Raw genomic sequence first — 27087 nt, 5'->3', positions numbered from 1 at the left:
TATTGTTTGTCAGATAATTCAGTGACAGCAGAGTAGACAAATGCAGATTCCTCCTGTGTTATAAAACTTTCTTGTTTTACTGAACAGTTTTAACAGTCAGGAGGTTTGTTTACCACTTTAATTATTAAACTGACGAATAAAATGTACTGCCTAGAGTCACTATTATTATTTGGGACCCAAAACACCTGTTTCAAGTTTTACTCCCTCATCTTTAGCTGCACTGTCTTGTGACGTTGAATTTTAACTTATTTCTGTGCAGTGTTACAACACACAAATTAAAATCCATCACTTTTCTAATGTACAAAACTGCCCACCCAAAGAATAGAGAATGAAATCCCTGAAATGTGTTATGGAGGCAATAAATAATAACAGCGACTGTATGCAGCACATTTTATTTCCCAATCAATTATGTGGTAGTTGCAGCCTTACCTAAAGTACAACAAGGATATTATCAATTACTAAATTGTCTGTGTTTCCTTCTTTTACAGTGCAAGGAATGGTGATGCAGTCTTCGCCACAACTTACGTAAGTGTACCTGTGATTACAGACAGATATTTTAGTGACTGACATATTAGAGGTGTTTTAATATATCAAACCTATGTAGCATGCAGACATTTTATAAATTTCAAGGAACTGAAAGTATTACTGTAGACCTACATATCAATTCATCTCAGTAGCTTGGAGGTGGTTCCAGTTGAGGAAGCAAAGCACTAAAGTACTCAAGACGTATTTTGGACATTTTCACAAGCTGCGACATTGTCGCGAATAAAACAGTGACCCGTATATACAATAAGTTTCCTTTACTTTACACCTATGGTCACAAATTTTTTGTTAACGGATTACCAGTTTCGGTCTATAATGACCATCATTAGATCTGCAGCAAAAATGGGAAAAAACATAAATACACTCACAGATTGTCTACAGCTTAAAAACAATAGACACAAATGCATATATTCGTCAGTAGTACTTTTCACTATGGTCTATTTATTGTTTTTAAGCTGTAGACAATCTGTGAGTGTATTTATGTTTCTCCCATTTTTGCAGCTGATCTGATGATGGTCATTATAGACCGAAACCGGTAATCTGTTAACAAAAAGTTTGTGACCATAGACGTAAATTAAAGGAAACTTATATTTCTGACAGTATGACTTGAGCCGTAAAGCAGACATCTTGAGACACGTTTTCTCAGATGTCTCGAAATCACGCCAAACAAATTTTGAGATAATACATTCACCAGGGCTAATTTACAGACAGAGCAGGCTTTAAATCTTCAGCAGTATCTTAGAAAAACTCTTATTCACTTCCCCCCCCCCCCCATCTGAGGGTCATGTTAACTTGTGTCAGCTTCATTTCTTCTCAAATCAAATGTTCAAATGTATGTGAATTTCTAAGGAACCAAACTGTTGAGGTCATTGGTCCTTAAATTGACACACTACTTAAACTAACTTAAGCTAACTTATATGCTAAGAACAACACACACACCCATGCCTGAGGGAGGACTCGAACCTCCGGCGGGAGGGGCCGCGCAATCTGTGACACCTCACCTATCACCGCGCGGTCACCCCTTGCGGCATCATTTCTTCTCATCTTTTTCCTTGTGCAACATTCTTTCAGTTTTATTTATTTGTTTCTTTAACATAACAATTTTTGTTAAAATAGTTTGTACGGAATATAAGGTTAATTTGAAAAAAAAGGGAAGTATTTCATGTGTGTGACAATTAGTTTGCAAACAATATAATCCAGAAAGTAATTAAAATGTCAGCAATTTATTTAACATTCATAACTTGACCAGCATAGAACTATATGTTAGGAACTTGCATGGTTCTTGTTGCTGTTGTGAGCTCAACAGAGAAATATACAAGTTGTTATTTTGTTATTTATTTACAGGTTCGGTAACAGGCCAGGAGATGTCTCACCCCCAGTCTTCGAACAGATTTTCCGAAATGCCCGCTTTGCACAGGGTGGTAATGCCCTCTTTGAGGGTAAAGTCCGGGGTAATCCGAAGCCTGTTGTTTCATGGACAAGGAAAGGCGCTCCCCTTCTTGGTAAATTGCTTCATTTGGCCATTAAAAATGCATGCATTTATTTACTTCATATTCCGGTATAAAAAGTAGTCTCTGTATAAAAAACTTTATCTGTTTATGATGAGAAAAATATAAGCAGTAGTATAACAGAAGCGGTTGGAGCCTTGTAATGTAAAATTCCATGTTTACTGTCAGTCAAAGAGTTCTATTTAAAAATGAGAAAAAAATATGCTTTCAGTATTTTATGCCAATAGCAATGTAATATTTTTTGTTACTTTCAGTTTGTTTAATTCATCATTTGTATGTTACAGAATCAAACAAATATAAAATGAAATATGATGAACAGACTGGAAATGTTTCATTGCTCATCAATGCAATAGGACCAGGAGATGAAGGGGAGTACACATGCACTGCACGAAATCAGTACGGTGAAGCTATCTGTTCAGTTTACATACAACCTGAAGGTACAATACACATTTCAGTTCTTATTAATCCTTTTGTGAAGTGATTTTCAGAATTTATTTTGTGTTGTATGTACATGTAAAAGAGTCAAATTTTGTTGCTATTGCTTGTACAGGTCAGGGGCAGATTATACAGCAGCCTCCAGGTGGCTACCAGAGAGAGTTTACTCAGACAATTGAAACCTCTGAACAGCGAACAACACAGCAGCGTTTTCAGAAACAGACAACAGGAAAAATTTCATATGCTAATGGACACATTGTAGAAGAGGTAAAAACTGATTTAATATTTATTTGTTCTAATTACTGACATGATATTCTAAAATGACTTCATTTAACATAGAGGTGCAGTAGGTGATAATTCACCTGAACAGTGAGATAAGGTTTGATCAAGTGGAAAAATATGAGTGCTTACACTGTTGTGAGAAAAACAATTTCTCCCTCACAGTAATTTGCGCATCAGTCACTGAAATTCGGGTTTTGTTTTGCAACGTGACTAATCTAAATATGTTTTCCTATCTAGTTCATGTGATAAGAACTTTTTTTGCTTTCAGTTAATCATATCCTTTGAAAATGTGTGCAAGAAATGTGATAAATATGTATTTACTCTTGCAGTATTGGTTTTATCAATGATAACGTTAATATAAATTACACTGTTGGAAAAAAACTGCAGCACCTAGAAGGATCTGTGCGACATTAAAAAAAGTTGGTAGATGTGTTTCTACATCTTAAAGGTGATGTCTGTTGAAATTTGACGCCATTCACATAGTGTGGCACTAGTGGTACCACTATGAGGATGCAAATTAGGTTTGCTTTAAATACACACTTTAACGGTTGTGAACATTAATTACCTTTGAGACTGGATGTGGTGAGTTGATGTAGTCAAGAATACCTTTAAAGTGGCAAAGAAACCTTTATCGACACAGCACTGAGTTTTAATGAGGTCGAGAAGCTGGATGTGGCTTCTGCAATATTGCAGAAAGACTTTGATGGAATGTAACCACTGTAAATGGTTGCTGGTAGTGGTGGTCGTGAGAATGTATGCATGCCAGAAGACCGTGTTCCAGATGACCGTGTGACAGTAATGTGTATAGTGTATGGCTTAGGCGCATTGTACTGCATCTGCAGCAGCAGTTTGAGTAGCAGTTGGCACCACAGTGACATAACAAATTGTAAATCGGTTACTTCACGGACAGCTCCAAGACAGACACCATGTAGTACACAGTTGCAACTTCGTAGTGTCTAGTGAGAGATTATTGGAGGGTAGGGTGGAGGCCTGTTGCATTTTCTGATGAAAGCCTGTTTTGCCTCATTTATTTATTTATTTATTTATTTATTCATCCGTGGAACAATAAATATTGTATGGAAGTCGTCAGATTACAACACATGAGCACACATTTACATTTACAATTAAACAGGTTTCTCATATTTTGTGTAGTTTTTATAACTAGTCATACACATATTTATAATCACATTATAATGTCACATGTTGCTAATAATCTACATCTATGTTAAATATTCTTTTACAGTATAACAACTTTTACTTACTAAAAAGGTTTTAAGCTTTTGTCTGAAAGTGAGGGGCTCATTTATTTCTTTAATTTCTTGTGGTAATTTGTTATACAGTTTTATCCCATTGTAAAATATACTTTTTTGCGTCTTTGTCTTGTTCTTTCTATCTAGACGGAGGTGGTGACAAGCTCTTGTTTCATGGTCATGTATTAGGCTGTTTGTGTTGTACATGTTGATATTTTTCTTAATGAACATTATGTTCTGAAAGATATACTCACAAGAAACAGTTAGAATTCCTAGCTTTCTAAATAATTCTAGACAGTGGGCCCTGTTGTTGCTATTTGTTATTGTCCTTATGGCTCTTTTTTGTACTTTGAACACAGTTTGTATGTTACTGGCACTTGTTCCCCAAAACATGATCCCATAGCTGAGGACTGAGTGTAGATATCCGTAATATGTTATTTTAAGACAGGTATTATTGCATACCGGTGCAAGGATTCTAAGAGCATAGCATGCTGTGGATAATTTCTTTGCCAAAATGTTGACATGGTTTGTCCATTTCAGTTGGCTGTCCACATTCATCCCTAAGAACTTGGTACTTGTTACACATTCTAATTCATTATTATTCACTTTTATTCCAGTGGCATTGTGTTTTTTGTTCAATTGGAAGTTAATATAGTTAGTTTTCTTTACATTTAAGGTTACTTTATTTTTTAATGACCAGTTGTGGACATCATTGAGAGCCTCGTTTGCTCTTTCTGACAGTTGTGTTGGATTTTCACCTGTTATTACTATGCTGCTGTCATCAGCAAAAAGTATTTTTTCGCCATGTCTGATACTTTGTGGGAAGTCGTTAATGTATATAAGAAACAATATTGGGCCTAATACACTTCACTGTGGGACGCCTATATTCACATTTTCTGGGTCAGACAGGTGTTTTATAAGGGAATTGTTTGAAACTTGTGATATCTCAACTCGTTGAACTCTGTTTTCCATGTATGATTTGAACCACTTCTTTGTCTCACCTCTTATTCCTATTTGCCCTAATTTATGAAGTAAGATTTTGTGGTCAACTGTATCAAAGGCCTTGGACAAGTCTTACATTTTCACCTTTGTCCAGTGCTTCTAAAATTACTTTAGTGAACTGTGACAGCAACAGCTGTGTGTTGGTTAGAAGGAGGCCAATTGAGGATCTGCAACCAATATGTCTGTATGCTAGACCCACTGGACCTACAGCAGGAGTTATGGTCTGGGGTGCAATTTCGTATGACAGCAGGAGCACTCTTCGTGGTTATCCTGCACACAACACTCACCCACATACCACTGTTGTAACCCAACATACTCTACAAAGTGTGGACATGTTGGCTTGGCCTGGTCAATCACCAGATCTGTCTCCAGTCGAGCACATATGAAGCGTCATTGGTTGACAACTCCGGTGGCATCCACAAACGGGATTAATCGTCCCTATATTGACTGGCCAAGTACAACAGGTATGGAACTCCATACCAAATACTGATATCTTTCACCTGTACAACACAACGCATGCACATTTGCACGCTTGCACTCGACATTCTTGCAGTTACACCCGTTATTAATGTACCGACACTTCACATTTGCAATGGCTTATCTCGCGCTTACATTAACCTGTGATGTTGCAATATATGAAGATGGTATCTGTTATTTTGGACATGTCCAAAAGAACTGATACCATCTTCATATAATTCAGGATAATTGGCCATTGACCTTCGTCTATGCGGATGCACACGCATTGCCCAAACTCTTACGGAACTCGGTCAGATTGTCTGCCGCGAGTAATGAGTGTAATTGGCAGGGGCACTATGAATGTAGTGTGTGTACATTAAGTTGAGAATGTGGGTCTCGTGGGGATCGTGCAAGGGATAAGTACCTGCAGTCGCACTATCCTCTGTGCCCTCGGCGGCTCAGATGGATAGAGCGTCTGCCGTGTAAGCAGGAGATCCCGGGTTTGAGTCCCAATCGGGGCACACATTTTCAACTGTCCCCGTTGATGTATATCAATGCCTGTTGGCAGCTTAGGGTCTTGATTTAATTATCATTTCATTCTAGAGAGCTGCACGGTCACCGTTGGTATCTGTTCTTTCGGACATGTCCAAAAGAATAGATACCATCTACATATAGTTAAGGCTAACCGGCCATCGACCTTCTTCTGTGTGGATGCACTGACATTGCCCAGACTTGTACAGGACTCGGTCACATTGTCTGCTGTGAGTAATGAGTGTAATGGGCAGGGGCACTACAAATGTAGTGTGTGCACATTAAGTTGAGAATGTGTGTCTCATGGGGAGGGTGAAAGGGATAAGTCCCTGCAGTCGCACTGTCCTCTGTGCCCTCGGTGGCTCAGACGGATAGAGCGTCTGCCATGTAAGCAGGAGATCCCGGGTTCAAGTCCCGATTGGGGCACACATTTTCAACTGTCCCCTTTGATGTATATCAACGCCTGTCGGCAGCTTAGAGTCTTGATTTAATTATCATTTCGTGTGATGTTGCAATGTTAACCACTTAAATATGTTACCTAGACAAATTACATTAATTATTATTTTATGTTGTGGTTTTTTCCATCAGTGCACTTGCAATAAGGTTATGCATTTCCAACCAGATAAAAAATGAAATAGCAAGTACCAGACCAAATGCTTTAGTTAAAGTCACAGTTGCATGTTTGTATTTCATAATTTCTCCTACAATAAAGGAGACCACCCACCAAATAGCAGAAGCACACACAAAAGAGAAGGAAAGCTTGTTAGGTTTTGGAGTAAACACTGTAGTAGAGTTTGAGTGCGAAAGCGCGGACACGCGCATGCGCGCGCGCGCACACACAGAAATACACACACACACACAAGCACGCACGCACGCAACTTTGCACCAAAGTTTGTGTGTGTGTGTATTTACACTCTAGCTCAACAAAGGATTTATTCTGAAAGCTAGCAAGTTTTCTTTCTCTTTCGTGTGTCCCTGTCGACGTCCCAGTGCTTGTGCTATTCTTTGAGTGGTCTCCTTTACTACTAAATTATTTGCCTTGTGCTGCAACTTTCCTAAATATTTTTGGTTTTCTCTTGTCCCTTTTATTTTGTTATAAATAGGCATGTTACTGTCTTGATTCTCCTTTACTAGTTTCAAAATAAATAAATAAATCAGTAAATAAATAAGTAAATATGTGAACACAGTTTTCAAGCTTGTGGCATTGTGAAAGATGTGGTAACATGACTTATAAAACAAAATAAATTGGAAGGTATTCTACTTTTAATTTTTGTGCTGCGGTAGTATTGTTAATTGTGTATGATGCAGAGGAACTGTAATACACATGGACTGTGATGTATATGGTACGCATTATATAATCAGCAATGTACTGAAGACATCTTTTGTGGGAATCAGAAAATTCCATTTGATTTCTTTTGTAAGAATTATTTGAAGTACTAGACAGTAGAGGAAGCTTTAAGTTGAGGGCAGCCAACGATACGTAACTGGGTTATGTGTTACTTATGACAGCTTTCTTGACAGTTAATTACTTTCAGGAGGGAAAACTCGAGTACTGCCAATAGACAAATTTAAAAATAAAACAATGTATCTTTGGCAGTACTGGAATTTCACATTCTGAAGGTAAATACAGGGCAGCCATGCTATCTCTTTGTAATTTTATTGTTTGTCAAGTGAAAAAATGTAAATTATTGTTCTTTATATGGATAACAATAACTTAGAAAATCTGCACTCGTTCATAGGATTTTAAAGTGGACACATTTGAGTACCGGCTTCTCCGTGAAGTTGAGTTTCGTGAATCAATAACACGGCGCTTTGTTGGAGAAGTTGACAGAGAGATCAGTACAGTTATTGATCGATCACTGGGACCTGTTGCACCTCCACAAATAGCACAGAAACCACGAAATTCCAAACTCCAGGAAGGTACCACAGCGACATTCCAGGCTAAAGTTCCAGCCAACCCACGTCCAAGGGTAAGGATTCTTATTCATTCATGTAATAATGAGTATACATGGACCCATAAAGAACAAAATTTTTCAGTACAAACTACATCCAAATTTAGTCATACAATCTTTTACTTAACTGATTGCACGAAACAGATGTGAATGAGAGCTGAAAAACATGCTGCATTTTGAGATCAGGAATTTTCTCACCTGGCCTAAAATACAAAAGGGAAATAATTCTACCATCCCATCCCTCATAGGGACATTACTAACTAATGCTTAAATAGTGAAATCCCTTTTCGCTCTTTTGTTGATCCATGATTCCAAAAGTGTTTCTCAAGTTTTGTTTTTGTGTATAAAATTATGGACTTATAATCTGGCAAAGGAGCTACTTAGTAAGAGGGAGATATTTCTATTATTGCATGGTTGAATAAAATGCAGATAAGGAATGGAAGCCATGTTAAGATTTGTCAGGCAGTAATCAGTTCAGTGTTACCGAATTTTGATATGTTTTGTTCTTCTGAAGTTTTTTCTTTGGCTGGAGCAAAATGGTTGTGTGATTGGTAGATTTACATTTTATGACTGGAAAAAAATGAAAGACGCATTTGTCTGTGTTGGTGAATTTTAATTACAGTCTATTTAAACATTTCAGATTACATGGTTTAAGAATGGACAGCGCATCACTCATTCCCAGAAGTATGAAAGTAGTTACTCAAACCAACAAGCTGTTCTTAAGATTAACTCTCTCCAGTCTGAAGATTCTGGACATTATACTCTCCTGGCGGAGAATCCTCAAGGTACTGCAATGTAAAAAATACATAACACAAACTCAATATCTACAAGAGTGCTGATTGTGTGGCCTTACAGAAATTCAATTTGGTTACCATCTTTCATGTTCCTGATCTTAAATTATAAGTTTACTTCTTTCTTCCAGGATGTGTTGTATCATCTGCTTACTTAGCTGTTGAATCGTCTGCGACTCAAGATGGACTTGATCAGAGGTTTGTAGCAATGTTATGCCAGTTTTACATATAGCAGAACATAAAGTAAGACTTGTACACAGTTGAAAAGTTCTGCGAAATTTTACATTATATCTAATTTTCTAATTATCAGAAGGGACATTGCACTATCATTTTGGAAATAGAGTTTTTGTACTTAGCCCAGCATATGAAATTGTTTTCCATCTTACCACACGCAGCCATAAATCTCTGGTAACAATATGTTTCACAGTAGTGAAAAATGAAAAACAATTGAATTAATATTCCTCCAAAATTAACTGAGAATTTATCTTAATGTATTATTATCAGACTAGATGTGTATTTCATCCTAATGGCTCCTAAGTAGGATCAGTGATTATGTTGACTTTTGTAGTAGTGTTTAATATGAAAAATCAGCTGACATTTTAAGAAGATTCATTTGGATACATTGAAAATATTTACTAAAATTTATTAAATATGTAGAAAGTGTTATATCAAACTTAGTCTTTAAATATAGCCACGTAAAAATTTTTGTTCTTTGTTTTAGGGGAAGAGTTCCTCATACAGAACCTTCTGAGGGCACAGAGGCAGGGAAGGCTCTCGCACCTAACTTTGTGCGGGTTTGTAATGATCGTGATGTTACTGAGGGTAAAATGACACGTTTCGATTGCCGAGTGACTGGCCGACCTTACCCAGAAGTGGCGTGGTTCATCAATGGGCAACAAGTCAGTGATGATGCAACCCATAAAGTGTTGGTCAATGAATCAGGCAACCATGCTCTAATGATAACAAATGTGAGCATTTCAGATGCTGGAGTAATTACCTGTGTAGCCCGCAACAAGGCTGGAGAGACTTCCTTCCAGGTTGGTACCATCAATCTTTTAATTATTTCCAATATTTTGTGTTCAGTGCATATGTACATATCTCATGTACATTTATATCAACAACTACATATTCAATTTTGTTCCAGTGCAATTTAAATGTAATAGAGAAAGAACAAGTTGTAGCCCCAAAATTTGTGGAACGATTCAGCACAGTACATGTGAAGGAGGGGGAGCCAGTGGTATTGAAAGCCCGAGCTGTTGGCACTCCCATCCCTCGCATTTCATGGCAAAAGGTAAGATACAATTCTCAAAACAGTGAATGTTCATTTCTAAATTAAAAAAGTGTTTATTAAAATTTTTTCAACTAAAGAACTATGACAATGTGTAATGCTGCTGAAAAAATGTCCGAAGGACAATGACACAACAAACTAAGATCATAGAATGGAATACATACAGTGACCAAAATTCTAAATAGGAAAAAGTGATAGAGAACCAGTAATGTAAGTTTAAATGTGAGGCACTGGATGGAGAGTTAGTAAAAAGAAGAAGAAACAGAGAAAAAGGGAAAGAAAGGTCTATCAAAAGTGAAGATTGGTAGTTGTCGATGGAAGACAGGAGAAGAGAAGTGGGGGGAAGAGGATAAAATAACAACATTTATTCTTATAATTAATTTGTGTGAAACCCCCCATCATACTCCCATCCCTCCCACACACACATGCAAGGGAGGGTAAAAAAATTTAGTAACTATGATTCCAAAACTTCCTAGCAGATTAAAACGATGTACTGGACTGAGACAAAAACCTGAATTATTACTTTTGATGGGCATTGCTCTTACTGACTGAGTTATCCAGGCATGACTCATGATCCACCCACACAGCTTTACTTCCACCAGTACCTCTCTGGTAATTTCCAAACTTCACAGAAGTTCTAGTACATATCTTGTGAAACTAGCACTTTGCTGGAGGAGGAGGAAAGGATGTAGCAGAGGAGTCGCTTAAGTGCAGCCCAAGTGATACTTTCCAGAATGAATCTTTCATTCTGCAGCAGAGTGTGCAATATATTGCAACTTCCTGGTAGATTAAAACTGTGTATCGAACTGGTACCTGAACGCGGAACCTCCTTTTGTGGGTAATGCTCTTACTGACTCAGCTATTCAGGCATGATTCACTGCCTACCCTCACTGCTTTACTTTCACCAACGCCGCACTGCAGCTGTGCCTAAACCACTTACTCACAACATCCTTTCTTCCAGGAGTGCTATTCCCACAAGTTATGCGAGAGAACCTCTGTGGAGTTTGGAAAGTAGGAAACAAGTATTGACGGAAACAAAGCTATGAGGATGTGTCATGAATTGTGCCTCAGTAGCTCAGTCAGTTTGAGGATGTGCCAACAAATGACAGGGTTATGAGTATGTGTCCCAGTCCAGCACAAAGTTTTATCTGCCAAGAAGTATCACTACAGTGCACATTCCGAAGCAGAGTAAAATATTAATTATGGAAAGAATGACTATATTCAAAAGAAGAATAATCACATAATTTCTTTTTGGAATCCATGTGCTTTCAAATAAATTTATGTACTCTTATCAGACACCTGGGCACAATGATAATGTTTTATGTTTCTCATTTTACATTTTGTTCCTCGAGTTCTATCTTATCTTCCAGGTATAACTAAGAAAGAGGTACTGAACCAGCTTGGGGAAAAAGATATTTCTACCACAATCTGACTGACGTAAGAGATTATTTGATAGGACACATCCTGAGCCATCAAGGAATAGACAATTTGATAATGAAGGGAAAGGGAAGTGTGGGAGTGATGGGAGGGGGTAGAGTTGTAGAGGGAGACCTAGCCGTGAATACAGTAAGTAGGCCCAGATGGATGGAGTTTGCAGTAATTATTCAGTGATCAAGAGGGTGGCACAGGATAGAGATTACCAAGGATACTTGCATCATCCCATTCTTCAGGCTGAAGACTGTAGCAACAACTGAAGCATCATCTGTGAACGTACCCAAATGAAAAAATGTAACCGATCTTTCTTTATAATTGTTTTTATGATTTTTCTTTATGTCAAAAGTAATTACTTGTCACTGTCATAGAAATGACTGACAACTCTTTTATCAACACCCATGTATTTTATGTACTGCAGTATTAATTCAGGATATCCTGCAGGGTCAGCATTAATCATTCAGTTCAGACAAGGTAAATCTTCGCTAACAGTTACTTGTAGAAGATAAAATGTGACTAAGGACATTTAAAAAATTCTGCAAAAATTAATTTTTACAGGATGGGGTCCCCCTGGCGCCGGGACCTGACGTAAACATCCACACAGACGGTGGAGCCTCGACACTGGACATCCCGCGAGCCAAGGCGTCGGATGCGGCCTGGTACCAGTGCACCGCTCAGAACGTCGCAGGCTCCACCGCCACACGTGCTCGCCTCTTTGTCGAGACACCTAAGGGCGCCACACCTCCTCCCCGTCGTCTTAATTTACCACGACCGACGAAGGTCATTGAACCTGAGTAAGTATTATTGAATGATTCCTTCACATAAAGCCCAATCTTAAAACACAGTTATAACTATGGAAGAAGTATTTTACAGTATTTATAGGAAAAATACGACAAAATTTAGTGAAAAGATGCAAAATCGATATCAGATTTTTTTAAAATTCTGTGTCTACATCCCATTCCATTCTTTTACAGTGTTGTATGCTTCTTTTGTTTAGTTCATCTCCACGGCTCAGTGATAAAAGTGACAGACTACAGATCCAAAGATATTGGGTTTGCTTCCAATTCATTTGTATAACTTTTATCTGCCCTCATGACTTCTTTCATCTCTGGCAATGTTTGTTAATGTGAGGTGCGCTGTGCTTTGGATTCCACAATGAAGTGTAGGTCCCCTAAGGCTGGCTGGATAAGTCCGTTCAAAGGTTGGATGGAGGCAAAGGCAGCCACTTACAATAAGACCATTTGTTGCAAAGCTGTGTAGTGTTCAAACCATCATTTGGGTTGATGACAGATCTACCACATTAATTCATTTTTTTGTGGACCTCGTTATTTCCCACGTATGTCATCTATCAGTCGAGACTCATTTTTGAGTGTGTCAGAAGTCATGGTTTCTTATTTATTTTCCCTCTGGTTGTTGGTGGACTACACTCAGTCCACTCTTACTACAGATTTAGTATTTACTTCTGTTTACATCTGCATGAATTAATTTTACTGTTAAGAAATGGCTCTGAGCACTATGGGACTTAACATCTGAGGTCATCTGTCCCCTAGAACTTAGTACTACTTAAACCTAACTAACCTAAGGACATCACACACATCCATGCCCGAGGCAGGATTCGAACCTGTGACTGTAGCGGTTGCGCGGTTCCAGACTGAAGCGCCTAGAACTTGTCAGCCATACTGGCCGGCTATTGTTAAGATGTGGCACCCACATACAGGAGGAATGTGGTTTGATCCTTTGCCAAGACATTCTTATTTGTCATCTTTCAAAACAGCAAAGAGCAGCAGTCAGTTATCGTTTCAGTTCTAGCTTTATTAGAGGAGATCCAGATTTTGGCTAGTAACTAGACATTATTGATGCTTAAAATACAAGAAGTACATAGGCAGAGCATAGTATACAAAATTACAACTCATGACATCCCATATATTGCTTGCACTTTGAATTACATGCCGGTATTTCAGAGTTGTTATATGTGCCCCAATATGTCTACACCTGTTGTTTAGGCTCTTGTTACTATTCATTAAAGATTAAAGACTCTTTGCAGAGAACACACCTGTTGGCTGTGTGGCACCCTCTATATTAACTACATAATACATAACCTTCAAAGTAAAGCAGTTTTGTTATCTAATAAAATTTTAAATTTACATAAGAATAAAATACAAGTAAAATTATTGATGTTGCTGTACTGACTTAGTACCACATTTAACAGTTAACATTAGAAGATATAAAAATTGCAGATTCATTCTTGTGAGCTAATTATTTTGTTAATGTTTAAAAGTGTAGGTAAAATCAGTTCCATAAAATTTACAAACCACTGGGAGGGACATGATATATGGCTGTGGCTGTTGGAATTGATTTGCTTATTTTTTCTTTTGTACTTTTTTTTAACTGTCACAACAAGGTATATAGATTCTATCACTTACTGAATAGTTCATAGATGGTGCCAAACATCACCAAGATAGATCATTGGTGTGATTTGCCAGTCTGTAATGGATGTAGAGAGTACTGATCTCTGTGCTATTTCATACAGATTTTTAATTATAAGTAAAATGAAATAAGATACTGAATTGCTGTTATTAACAATGTACATTCATCTAAATCAATATAACGTGGAAAGAGTTACGTAGGTTCAATATTATAACCATCATACTTGTACACTATTATGTCAGTGGCTGCTACATATTGCCAAGAAGTCAAGACATATTTTGTACCCCCTCGGTCACATTTTTTACTGCTTCCAGTTTACAAATAATTCATTCAAAGCTGCCATGGAGAGACTGAATATGGTTGTTCATTTACTTACAACAAAAAGCATAGATTTCTGGGTAAGGGTGAGAAGGGCAGGTTGCTCAACCTCCTAGAAGAGATGGAGGTCTTTTGCTATCAGAAGAGTGTTAGCAGCAACCTGATTAATGATCAGGTTACTATGAAAATGCTCATTTTTGGGAATTATTTGAAAACTGATTACATGGAAGCTGTGAAACATGTGACTCAGGGGATACAAAATAGTTCCTGATTTCTTGCCGATTTGTAGTGGCCGTTGATATGATACTGTATGAATATGATAGCTATAATGTTGAACCTACGTAACTTTTTCCATGTTATATCGATTTAGATGTATATACATTGTTAATATCAGCAATTCAGTATCTTTTTTTATTGTACTTATAATTAAAAATCTGTATGAAATAACACAGAGATCAGTACTTTCTACATCCATTACAGATTGGCAAATCACACAAATGATCTATCTTGGTGATATTTGGCACCATCTATGAACTATTCAATAAGTGATAGAAGCTATATACCTCATTGTGACAATTAACAAAAGTATAAAAGAAAAAATATGCAAATCAATTCCAATAACCACAGCCATACATCATGTGCCTCCTAGCTGTTTGTAAATTTTATGGAACTGATTTTACCTATGCTGTTAAAGATTAACAAAATAATTAGCTCAGAAGAGTGAATCTGGAATTTTTTTATATCTTCTAATGTTAACTGTTAAATGTGACAGTAAGTCAGTACAGCAACATCAATAATTTTACTTGTATTTAATTTTATTTTATTCTTATGCAAATTTTAACTATAGCACATAACTGCCTTACTTTGAAGGTTATGTATTATATAGTTAATATAGGGGGTGCCACACAGCCAACTGATGTGTTCTCTGCAAAGCCTACCTTCATTACACAATAGTCTTTAATGAATAGTAACAAGAGCTTAAACAACAGGTGTAGACGTATTGGGGCACGTATACAACTCTGAAATACTAGTATGTAATTCAATGTACAAGCAGTATAGGTTATGTTATGAGTTGTTATTTCTGTATACTATGCTCAGACTATGTACTTATTGTATTTTTAGCATTGATAATGTCTAGTTACTGGCCAAAATCTGGATCTCCTCTAATAAAACTAGAACTGAAATGATGACTGCTGCTCTTTACGATTTTGAATGTTATATCACAGATGTGGCGTGCATTCCACTTTCCTAATGGAAGATAATCTGATGTTGATTCTTCGTTATGTTTTTGTAGTCTCTCAAAATAATTTCAGACAATCGCTAGTATCTATCCTCAACAAAACCAAAGGCAATATTGTCCCCTGCCCTGTCATATAATCTAGCATCATTCATTATTTGTCATTCAAACTACACTCACTCTTTATTTTATTGCTGTCACAATCTGCATGCTGAGCAGCTTGATTAAAAATTTAAGATATGCAATCATTATTTGTATTTGGGCATTGTAAAATTGTGTCATTGTCGACAGGCCACATGCATTTAACACATTTATCCTTTTACTGCAAAAATCAAGTTTTTTTTTTTTTTTTCCTGAATGTAACGTAATTTTTCCATTTGTACCACATATGTATATATACTTGTTGAAATATCATTATAGGTTTTATTATTGAATGCCATACATTTCTTTCTGAATATATGTATATATGTTGGATTTCATAAGAAAAATCTTTGTGCTTGCAGACCAGAGCCAGGGCCTGAGGTAATCTATTTACGCCATGTGGAGCGTGCGAAGCCTCACATGCCTTTGCCAGAAGAAGAGCGTATCTACCCACCACCACAATTTATTATTCCACTGAACAATGCTCATCAGGTTGAGGGAGGACGTGTACATTTTGAGGCTCGCATTGAGCCTGTTGGTGACCCAAGCATGAAAGTTGAGTGGTTTGTGAATGGCAGACCTCTGGCTGCAAGTGAGTATACCAGCTTCATGTTGACTTTTACTTAATCTTATGACTTTCTTTGTAGAACTTGGAACCAGAATAAAGTTATTTTAAAAATAGGTTAATGACACTATAAATGGAGTTCAACAATTATTATAGTCAGCTGTACTCATACAATAATTTTTAAAAACCAAGGATATTTTTTTCTTGGAATAAGGAGATGGAGGAAGATATAGGATATATGTGAACAAAAAAGTGAAAAAACTGGATTTAGGGATCTGAAGGAGGTAAATATACAATGAATTTATAATGCAGGAATTGTGATATTTCCTGCAACAAATAGACAGAAAGACTAGTAATCCAGTGGAAATACACACATCAAAAAAAGTTTTGCTTCACCTCTGTTCCGAGAGTTTCGGAACCTGTACAGAAAATTGGAGTAGAGATCAACATAAACATCATTGCCGCCCTTTTTATTGCTCATGAAAGCCACACATTGCACCTTCATAGGTGGTGGTCCAGATTGCTATACACACCGGTACCTCTAATACCCAGTAGCATGTCCTCTTGCAATGATGCTTGCCTGTATTCATCGTGGCATACTATCCACAAGTTCATCGAGGCACTGTTGGTCCAGATTGTCCCTCTCCTCACCGACGATTTGACGAAGACCCCTCAGAGTTGTTGGTGGGTCACGTCGTCCATAAACAGCCCTTATCAAGTTATTCCGGGCATGTTCGATATGATTCGTGTCTGGACAACATGCTGGCCACTCTAGTCAAGTGATGTCATTACCCTGAAGGAAGTCATTCACAAGATGTGCACGATGGGGGTGCAAATTATCATCCATGAAGATGAATGCCTCACCGATATGGTTGCACTATTGGTCGGAGGATGGAGTTCACATATTGTACAGCCATTACGGTGCCTTCCATGACTACCAGCAGCTTACATCGGCTCCACATAATGCCACCCCAAAACAGCAGCCAACCTCCACCTTGCTGCATTCACTGGACAGTGTGTCTAAGGGGTTCAGCCTGACTGGGTTGCCTCCAAACACGTCTCTGATGATTGTCTGGTTGAAGGCATATGCAACACTCATCGGTGAAGATAATGAGATGCCAATTGTGAATGGTCCATTCAGCACGTTGTTGGGCCCATCTGTACTGCACTGCATGGTGTTGTGGTTGCAAAAATGGACCTCTCCATGGACGTCAGGAGTGAAGCTGCGCATCATGCTACCTATTGCACACAGTTTGAGTCGTAACATGACATCCTGTGGCTGCACGCAAAGCAGTATTCAACATTGTGGCATTGCTGTCAGAGTTCCTCTGAGCCATAATCTGTAGGTAGCAGTCATCCTCTCCTCTGCAGTAGTAGCCCTTGGGCAGCCTGAGCGAGGCATGTCATCGACAGTTTCTGTTTCTCTGTATCTCCTCCATGCCTGAACAACATCGCTTTGGTCCACCCCGAGACGCCTGGACACTTCCTTTGTTGAGAGCCCTTCTTGGCACAAAGTAACAGTGCAGATGTGATAGAACCGTGGTATTGGCCATCCAAGCATGGTTGAAGTACAGACAAAACGAGCCGTGTGCCTCCTTCCTGGTGGAATGACTGGAAGTGATCGGCTGTTGGACCCCCTCCATCTAATAGGTGCTGCTCATGCATGGTTGTTTACATCTTTGGGGGGGGGGGGGGGGGATTTAGTGACATCTCTGAACAATCAAAGGGACTATGTCTGTGATACAATATCCACAGTCAACGTCTGTCTTCAGGAGTTCTGGGAACCAGGATGATGCAAACCGTTTTTTGATGTGTGTAAATGACACTGGTGGAATGCTAGAATATGTGAAACCCACAAATGCAGTTTCTGGCGAGGATAATTTTTATATTTATACTTATGATATTCTTGACATTGCTCTGTCTAGGCCCTGTGAATCTTCTTGTGTGACTTATTGCTCTTGGTCCTTCCCTTATTTTAGCATATTTTTTTGATACTTCATTCACTTTTCTCTTTACAATCTTTCCCATTTTTTTCTGCATTTTTCTTAGAGTCATTTTCTCCAGTCTTTTATAAAAGGAATCCTTGGTTTCAAAAGCCTAAGTACATCGTAATTTTTCTGTGGGGTTCCTCTGCATTGTGATGAACAATTTCTTGAAGTATGACCATTACGTCTGCATAATTACATCATTCATTATTTATTATTATATCACAGAATTATGTATTTTGAATGATTGTAAACAATTATCACATATAGATAACCATATGTGTTATGTTTGATTTTAGGTTCTCGTGCTACAGCTACATTTCAGTTTGGTTTCATCGCACTTGACCTGATAAGCATTCAGCTGGAGGACAGTGGAGAATATGTTTGCCGTGTGTCAAGCAATTCGGGATCAGTTGAATCTCATGGTCTGCTGAGTGTAACAGGTGGGTCTGGGATAAAATACTTAGCAGGTTTTGATAAATAAGTGAAGCTTTTTTCACAATATCTCATCTGAATTACTGCATACATGGTAATATGAACATAAGACCGTAATTATCTGTAATTCTTTAAAACTGACTGACCGAACATGAAAGATAATGAAAGAGAAAACTGCCTAACCACATCCAGTACTGATGCCAACTTCGAGCAGTTTGTGCTCTGTTTCTGAATAACCTGTAAGTAACCATTGATGAAATGGAAAACTATGTGCATGTTCCCAGAGTGAGATTTTCACTCTGCAGCGGAGTGTTCTGCAAGTTTCGCAGGAGAGCTTCTGCAAAGTTTGGAATGTAGGAGATGAGGTACTGGCAGAAGTAAAGCTGTGAGTACCAGGCGTGAGTCGTGCTTCAGTAGCTCAGATGGTAGAGCACTTGCCTGCGAAAGGCAAAGGTCCCGAGTTTGAGTCTCGGTCGGGCACACAGTTTTAATCTGCCAGGAAGTTTCATATCAGCGCACACTCCGCTGCAGAGTGAAAATCTCATTCTGGAAACATTCCCCAGGCTGTGGCTAAGCCATGTCTCCGCAATATCCTTTCTTTCAGGAGTGCTAGTTCTGCAAGTTTCGCAGGAGAGCTTCTGTAAAGTTTGGAAGGTAGGAGACGAGGTACTGGCAGAAATAAAGCTGTGAGTACCGGGCGTGAGTCGTGCTTCGGTAGCTCAGATGGTAGAGCACTTGCCCGCGAAAGGCAAAGGTCCCGAGTTCGAGTCTCGGTCAGGCACACAGTTTTAATCTGCCAGGAAGTTTCATTTTATGTGCATGTTAGTCATGGTTCTGCATATGTAATTGTGCATAACAGGCTCAGTTTTTGTGAAGTGTACATAAGATGAATGCCAAATTAAATCAGTAAAGAACACCTGAGCAATCATTTGAGAATCTGTCAGGACCTACAAGACCTTCATGCTAATGTAGGAAAAACTTTACTGAAATCAATCATAACTGGAGATGAAATTTGGATTAATCACTTTGAAGCAAATAGCAAATGACAGAGTGTGGAATATAAACTTCCTGAACGTTCAGCCAGAGAGATATGCAAGAATCAACCCTCTACAGGAAAAACATTTTGGAACTCAGTAGGGTTAGTTCTAGAACACTTCCTAGAATAGAGGTCATCAGAAGCTATTGTAAACACAAGAAGATGTAGTCTAAAATTCAAGTTAAATGACAAGGTCCGGTGTTGGAATTTTTCTATACTTGCATGTCACTGTGATCCAAATATCGATCCCCTCTCTGCTCAAACTTTGGAACCCCCATTTCAGGGTGTGTGAGCATCCTGCATTCAGTTCTGACCACACTGCATCAAGTTACATACATAGCCTGCTGCTCACCTGAAAACCTTTTTATCTCAGGATAATGGAAAACTTGTGAATAATCTACCAGATGCTCTGGACACCAGGATGACTGTGTCCTGAAATAATGGCATTACAGATTTTCTGCTGTTGATCTAATAAACAAATATTTAATGCAGATAATTGATGGCTGGCCCCTGTACATTTAGTCACTTATTAGTGGCTTATGAAAAGCTGTGTGCTAGTCAGTAACAACAAATCATATGAAATCTAGAGCAACAGTTCCAGGTACTGCTTGTGAACTTCACAGGAATGAAAAGGTTCCTGAATGCTTATTGCAAAAAGATAACCCATTCAAAAGCACTTGAAGAAATACAGCAACCAGTCAAAGCTGACTGGCTGCTGTAGCTCTTCAAGTAATTCGGTCCACAGGCACCACAATACACCAGTTTTCAGGAACCATTACATTAAAAATGCAGTTAATGTGAAGTCGTAAATAAAGTTGGACAAGGAATCATAATTTTAGCTTGGTAATATATTTTTCATACTTGTGTGACATTCTGAGACAGTCAGTATTCTGTAAGTATCTAATCCAATTGGTATTCCAAAGATTCTACACTGTATCTCATCAGTGTGCTTGAAATAATTCACAATATTTAGACTTCATTGGATGTTATATATTTTTCTTAGTTTTTTAAAAAGTTTGTTTAGTAAGAGAGCTTAATTTTTTTCAGGCCGAGTTGGCATCGAACAATCTAGTCAGCACCCCGACAGCCTGCAATACATCCAACATTTGGAAGACTACTCACGCTATCAGCGAACAGAGAGTATAGAAGAAGTCTCGTCTCAACGGCCTAACTTCATTCGACCACTTCAGGAATTAGGAGAGCTGCAAGAAGGCCGAAATGCCCACTTTGAAGGACAGCTCACTCCCGTCAGCGACCCCACTATGAGGGTGGAGTGGTTCAAGGACGGGAAACCGATCACAGCAAGTGCGTCATTATTTTAACTCCGTTACATGTTGGAAATATAGGAGTCTTTCTGTTTTGAGATCATATTTTGCTACTTGATATAGCCTTCTACCTCATATAAGAAATTATGAAAACTTATAAAATTACAAGCAGACAGAATGGCAGACCATTAACCTTCATGAGGCAAAATTCCAGCACTGCTAAGTGACACATATAAAAGTGCAGAATGTGTCCTAACTTTTGGAACTATTAGTTCCTCTATCAGGGAGGAAAGAGATAGTTTGGGGAATGTTAGAAGGAGGTGCGGGTCACTCAAATCCCAGGATGGCGAAGATTAACATGTTGTGAGGGTGAGAGAGACAAAGTGAAGGTGAATGCATCAGAGAGATTTCAGAGGCTAATAATAATGCACAACACGGGACTGAAATTTAAATAACAAGGGTAAAGCAGAAGAAACAAATGAACAGATTTATAAATTTGGTCCAGATATATTTTTATCTCTAAGTAATCATTATTATTAATGATGATACATATAGCAGTGTGTTAGGACACATATTTTCAGTGATACATATTTGTTGAGATAGGTACTATATACATATATTTTCATGAAAAAATGTTTGTTGTATTTTCTTAAAAGGTGCTTGTTATATGGTACTGATTTCTTGTACCTAACAGGTTCTCGCATTACCACCATCTTCAACTTCGGTTATGTCTCCTTAAATATATTGCACCTACGGGCTGAAGATGCTGGTACATACACCGTGCGAGCTGTGAACAGAACAGGCGAGGCTATTAGCTCTTCTACTCTCAAAGTTCAAGGTGAGTAAGCCTGAAGAAGCTATACAACAGAGAGATGTGTAGTTGAGATAGCATAGAAAAAAAGGTTTGGTAAATGATTATGGAGGAAATTGCGGGTAGAGGAGCATCTGAAATGGAAGTGTGGCTTGCTTTGAAATCCAAAACATTTGACTTTATTTGGTTTGGGTATCAATGGGCAGAGAAGTCTGTTTGTTTGGGTCTGGTTTATCATGTGGATGGTACTTCTTTGTTAATCAAACAATAAATCACCAAGACTGAATTATTGGAAGAAAAAGTAGTGAAAACTGCACAGCAGCTACATCTGAACAACAAAATTCTCTTGTCGTTAATTATCTTACGTTATTTTGAACCTCAGAGAAAAATTGGATGTCTGAATGTGTTGAGAAAGTATTGCAGATTCTTGCTTTCCCAAAATCTTATCATCTCAATATGCTCTTCTCTCGGTTACATTCCTCAGTGTGTCCTGCAAAACCACAAAGAAAAGTTTCCAGAATATGCATCCTTGTACATATTGCCCAGTGTACACAGATGCTTCTAGGTACTCAGAAGCATACCTATAAATGCTTTATTTAACTTTTAGGAAGAAAATGAGTGTCACATTGGACTGGATCCGACTGTAAGGCGGCTGAAGATGTATCTGTATTAGCTACTGCTGACAGACACAATTAATAATCAGCATTTTTAGCAGGGAAAGAGTAGTGTTGGTATTCCATTCTGATGTCTCTCCATACTCTCAGCACATTTCAGTTTGTCAATGGACTTATATTAGTAATGCTAAATGAAAGAGCTGTACTCAGTCATTATTGAAAATGCTGATTATTATTCATGTTTTCCTTCCACAAATGTGAATTGAAAACCACACTATATTAATTTGAGGTAGCTTAGTCAATTAGATATATAAAATAACAATTCTGGCAATTTTTTGCTTTTAATGTCAACAAAAACATGATTTTATCTGTTGACGTTAGGAGGGGTATTGAACAAAATACCTTGAGAGCAGTTTTTTTGTACTGGGTACACCTTAAAAAAAATTGTCAGAGAAATGAGACCTGATGACTTTTGTGTGCATGTGTGTGTGTGTGTGTGTGTGTGTGTGTGTGTGTGTGTGTGTGTGTGTGTGAGAGAGAGAGAGAGAGAGAGAGAGAGAGAGAGAGAGAGAGAGATGACAGGATAACATAGCAGGTGACACAAGAGAGGGATAGGTAGAGAGAGAGGGCAGTTAATTGTATGAAAACAGAGTGTCTTTGAAAGCATCTGTGAGTATGGCTGAGGTTAGATATAATTATACTTTATCTGTCAAGATATTGCAATATCTATGGTGTGAAGCTGTAAAAGCTCTTTTCTAAGATGCAGGAGGTTTAATAGCACTCTTTTCACTTCTCAAATTTCTTTTTTTTTTTTTATTTTTATTTTTATTAATTTTTTATTCTATGCTTCATCTAATGCTAATTTTGTTCCTGGTACTATAAAACATTAAAGTGTTTCACATACCGGGGACATTCTGTTTTCATACAAGTGTTTTAAGATGTTTTTTATGTTGTATAAATTAGACTATATTTTTTGTCTCATGAAACTAACAAAATTGTGTTTCTTTATTAAATTAAATATTTTGACTCATTTACAGCACGTACTAGCGTGACAGCAGATCTCGGTATACCAGAGCAGCAGAGATATATTGAGAAAGTTGAAGAACTGGAAGCTTATCAGCAGTATCTGCAATCACAGCGATATGTGCAGGAACCTCCAGAGAGCACAGCACCTCCTGAATTTAAGTCACCGATTAAAGACCAGCTGAATATCAGGGAGGGTGGATTTGCTCATTTTGAAGCTCGTCTTGAGCCTATTGGTGACTCTACTCTACGAGTGGAATGGCTAAAAGATGGAAAACCAGTTGAAGCCAGTGAGTACCTGCTCTGATAGAAGCATGTTTTATTTTTCTCTACACTGTAACATGGAAGTGGACTAACTATCAATGGTTGTTTCCTGTGACATGGCAAAAGATATTTTTCATGTCATTTTCAAATATTATCTTTCTGTTTCCATTTGCTTGTGCATTTAACACAAAAGAGCTTTATATTTTTATTTTGATCATATTTATTTGTTTGTATGTTTATTCGCCCTTTGATTGCTGTTTAGAATGATACTGGATATGTCAGTATATTTGCAGCTGGAGGATGAATTACAATTTGAACACATAATATTTTACATTCCTGTACACTTAATGGTAATGTTCTTCCACTTTATCTACATTTTACAAGCTTCTAAATCACAGGTGGGCAACTGGCAGCCTGTGGGCCAGGTCTGACCTGGGGTGAGCATAGAGTGAAAATACTATCAAAAACACATGTTTTGTAGCCTAATTTCTGGCATGGAATGTTGGTAAGGGATGTCATTCATATTGGTGTGTTACCCCATAAACATGAATGTCATGGACACTACAGTTTCGTTTTTTACATTTGGAGCGTTGCTGTCTGTCACTTGAAGAAGCAGTTCGTCAACTTAAGAAGTTTGTGAATCAGGCCTATGAGTCACCAAAGGTTGCACATGCCTATTTGAGACAATACTAAATGACTGAATTGGATATAAAAACTAAATTGAATAATTAATTAATTTGTGGATATACATATTTGTACAAATAGTAAATGAAATGTAGACAAGAAATTTTATTATTAGTGTAACTTACTAGATATAGGCACCCAACTCCATTGCTCTGCAATTCTTGAGTGCTGATCAGACATGAAAAATGACATGTGCACTTCTCACTGACACAGTATATGTAACACATTTCTCAGGATACTGTTTTAGAACCACAACTTTTTTCAAGTGTGTAACTATACAGTTTATATAAAAAACAAAGATGCTGTGACTTACTAAATGGGAAAGCACTGGTAGATAGACACAATAAAAAATACACAAACACACACACAAATTTCAAGCTTTCGCAACCCAAGGTTGCTTCATCAGGAAAGAGGGAAGGAGAGGGAAAGACGAAAGGATGTGGGTTTTAAGGGAGAGGGTAAGGAGTCATTCCAGTCCCGGGAGCGGAAAGACTTACCTTAGGGGTAAGGGATTGGAATGACTCCTTACCCTCTCCCTTAAAACCCACATCCTTTCGTCTTTCCCTCTCCTTCCCTCTTTCCTGATGAAGCAACCTTGGGTTGCGAAAGCTTGAAATTTGTGTGTGTGTTTGTGTATTTTTTATTGTGTATATCTACCAGCACTTTCCCGTTTGGTAAGTCACAGCATCTTTGTTTTTTATATATATTTTTCCCACATGGAATTTTTCCCTCTATTGTATTCATATCATTAATTTGGATCTAACTATACAGTTTGTTACACAAATTAGTGTTTGACTTATTATCAACTTTTGAAACACATTGAGATGACTCCTCAAATGACAGCCCAAAGAATAAAGATAATAAATGTATACAGGACACTAATACTGATAAAAGTCGCCTTCAGCAATCATATTACATTGTGTGTGGTAGCACTTGTACACTTGTTGCTGATCTTTAGTCTGATTTAAAATGACTTGAAATGTTGTTGTGACAAATAATGTCTGCAGGCAGCTGCCACAGCAGTCCACTTTCCACAGCAATAGAAAATTGCTCTAAAGTCACCATTTCCTACAAAAATCATGCAAAAAATCTGAAATTCACATACATCACTAAAATACTGTTGTTTTCTGATGATTACCAAAAATGCATCAATGTTCTGTATGGCATTGTATTTGCTATGCATAACCATCAGAAAATGGCATTTTTTGCAATTTTCTCTATATTTAATCTGTAACAAGTATTAAGTTTAAAATCACTGGCTCAAATATGGTGCAGCCCATTAAATGGTCTCTAAACATGTCAAAAATATGTCCTTCATATTAGTTAAATACAGAGTTCTAGCTAAAAATCTGCACCCAGAAAAGTTTCCCACTTGAGGAGTGGCAAGCACAAAGCTTTGCACAGCCGAAGTGGTAACGCTGTGGGGTCCGACAATGTCAGGCTCTGATTGGTGTATAGCTGGCACAAGCAGTCAGTCCAGGCCACTAGGTGTCAAATGACAACTACTCTATATTGGACTATAGACCAGACACCTTTTGATGGAGATGTAGAATATTATTACTACTGTAATTAAAGCATACTACAGTAGCAGTTATTTGTACTGTGAACGTATGTTGTGAAATCTTATGATGAGCATTAGAACACTGTGGCATCCACTTTTTGTATGGAGAGTTGAGTTTTCAACTGATTTTTAGAGCTGTTGCCACTATTGTACTCTGGAACCTGCTTGTCTTTATAAAACGATGAATTCACATGTCATATACTGTGGCTATTTTGTTGATTGGAGCATTATTTCCTTTAAAGCAATGATTCAACAGGCAATGTGTCATAATCAAATCATTACACTTGTCTTTCAGTCAGCTGCTTTTTAACTGAAATTTTGCAACTTCTTGAAAGCTAAACACCTTGGGATTCATGACAAATTTGTATATCATTTGCTTTTCCTGTATGCCATCATGTTTCTTATTTGGTCTTCTCCCATCATTCATGCACTCTTAATTATGGTGAAATAATGTCCCATTATGAAAGTCTTTAATGACTGTTGGCTCCTAGAGTGTCACCAGATCATAAATGCCAGAACATTACTTCCCATTTTTGGATGAAAATGGAAGGTGGAGCCTGGCTTGCCTGTGTCTACCCTGTCAGAGTACCATATAAAGCAAATGATGTAAAACCATAACTGAGCCTTTGTGTCCCACATTTATCATATAGGAAACATCACATCTAACTCATAAAAGGTAATATCAGAAATTATGATATGAAAAACTTTATATTTCTGAAAAAAAGGAAGAGTAAGTGTATTAAGTGATTCTGAGTACTTCACATAACTTATTTTGCAGATTTATAGATAGTCCATTCTTTTGTCAACTACAGGTATTTTATGTACAAAATTACATTATAATCAAATTTCAGGTTCACGAATCACAAGTTTTTTCAATTTTGGATATGTGGCATTAACAATTAAATCAGTCACAACTCATGATATTGGCACTTACTCATGTCGTGCAATAAATACTCTGGGAGAGGCTGTAACATCAGCTAAGTTAACAGTTGTTAGTAAGAAAGACATCATTATGGACAGTCAACACCCAGGAGGCCTTGAGAAAATACAGTATCTGGAAGACACAAGGTATGTGTGTTGGTAAACATTCTGTAATATTAAAAAATTTGATTGTGTTGTTTTAGTGCAGTATTGGTGTAGAAGTGCATTAGTTATCTTGTTTTAATTTTTAATCTTCCTGCATTTCATATTGTCATTGACTGCTTCTTGTGTTGGCTTTTTCATGTCTCAGATGATATTTCTTTTTAAATAT

The 27087-nt window shown here is 37.7% G+C and overlaps 1 protein-coding gene across 1 annotated transcript in view; it reads left to right on the top strand.

Moving 5' to 3' along the window:
• The window catches only part of LOC124613827 (titin), a 524266-nt gene that overhangs the window by 70753 nt on the left and 426426 nt on the right, over window positions 1–27087 (top strand). The window contains exons 2-17 of the mRNA XM_047142550.1: window positions 489–525; window positions 1888–2045; window positions 2336–2488; window positions 2602–2753; window positions 7747–7977; window positions 8600–8744; window positions 8882–8948; window positions 9472–9787; window positions 9895–10041; window positions 12028–12263; window positions 15955–16184; window positions 18442–18585; window positions 20661–20918; window positions 21573–21716; window positions 23341–23616; window positions 26687–26903. Of these exons, the coding sequence (XP_046998506.1) occupies window positions 489–525; window positions 1888–2045; window positions 2336–2488; window positions 2602–2753; window positions 7747–7977; window positions 8600–8744; window positions 8882–8948; window positions 9472–9787; window positions 9895–10041; window positions 12028–12263; window positions 15955–16184; window positions 18442–18585; window positions 20661–20918; window positions 21573–21716; window positions 23341–23616; window positions 26687–26903 (2911 nt within the window). The remainder of the gene's footprint in view (window positions 1–488; window positions 526–1887; window positions 2046–2335; window positions 2489–2601; window positions 2754–7746; window positions 7978–8599; window positions 8745–8881; window positions 8949–9471; window positions 9788–9894; window positions 10042–12027; window positions 12264–15954; window positions 16185–18441; window positions 18586–20660; window positions 20919–21572; window positions 21717–23340; window positions 23617–26686; window positions 26904–27087) is intronic.

Source organism: Schistocerca americana, chromosome 4, assembly GCF_021461395.2.
Source record: "Schistocerca americana isolate TAMUIC-IGC-003095 chromosome 4, iqSchAmer2.1, whole genome shotgun sequence".
NCBI classification, from domain to species: Eukaryota; Metazoa; Arthropoda; class Insecta; order Orthoptera; family Acrididae; genus Schistocerca; species Schistocerca americana.
This window is presented reverse-complemented; position numbering and strand designations above follow the sequence as displayed.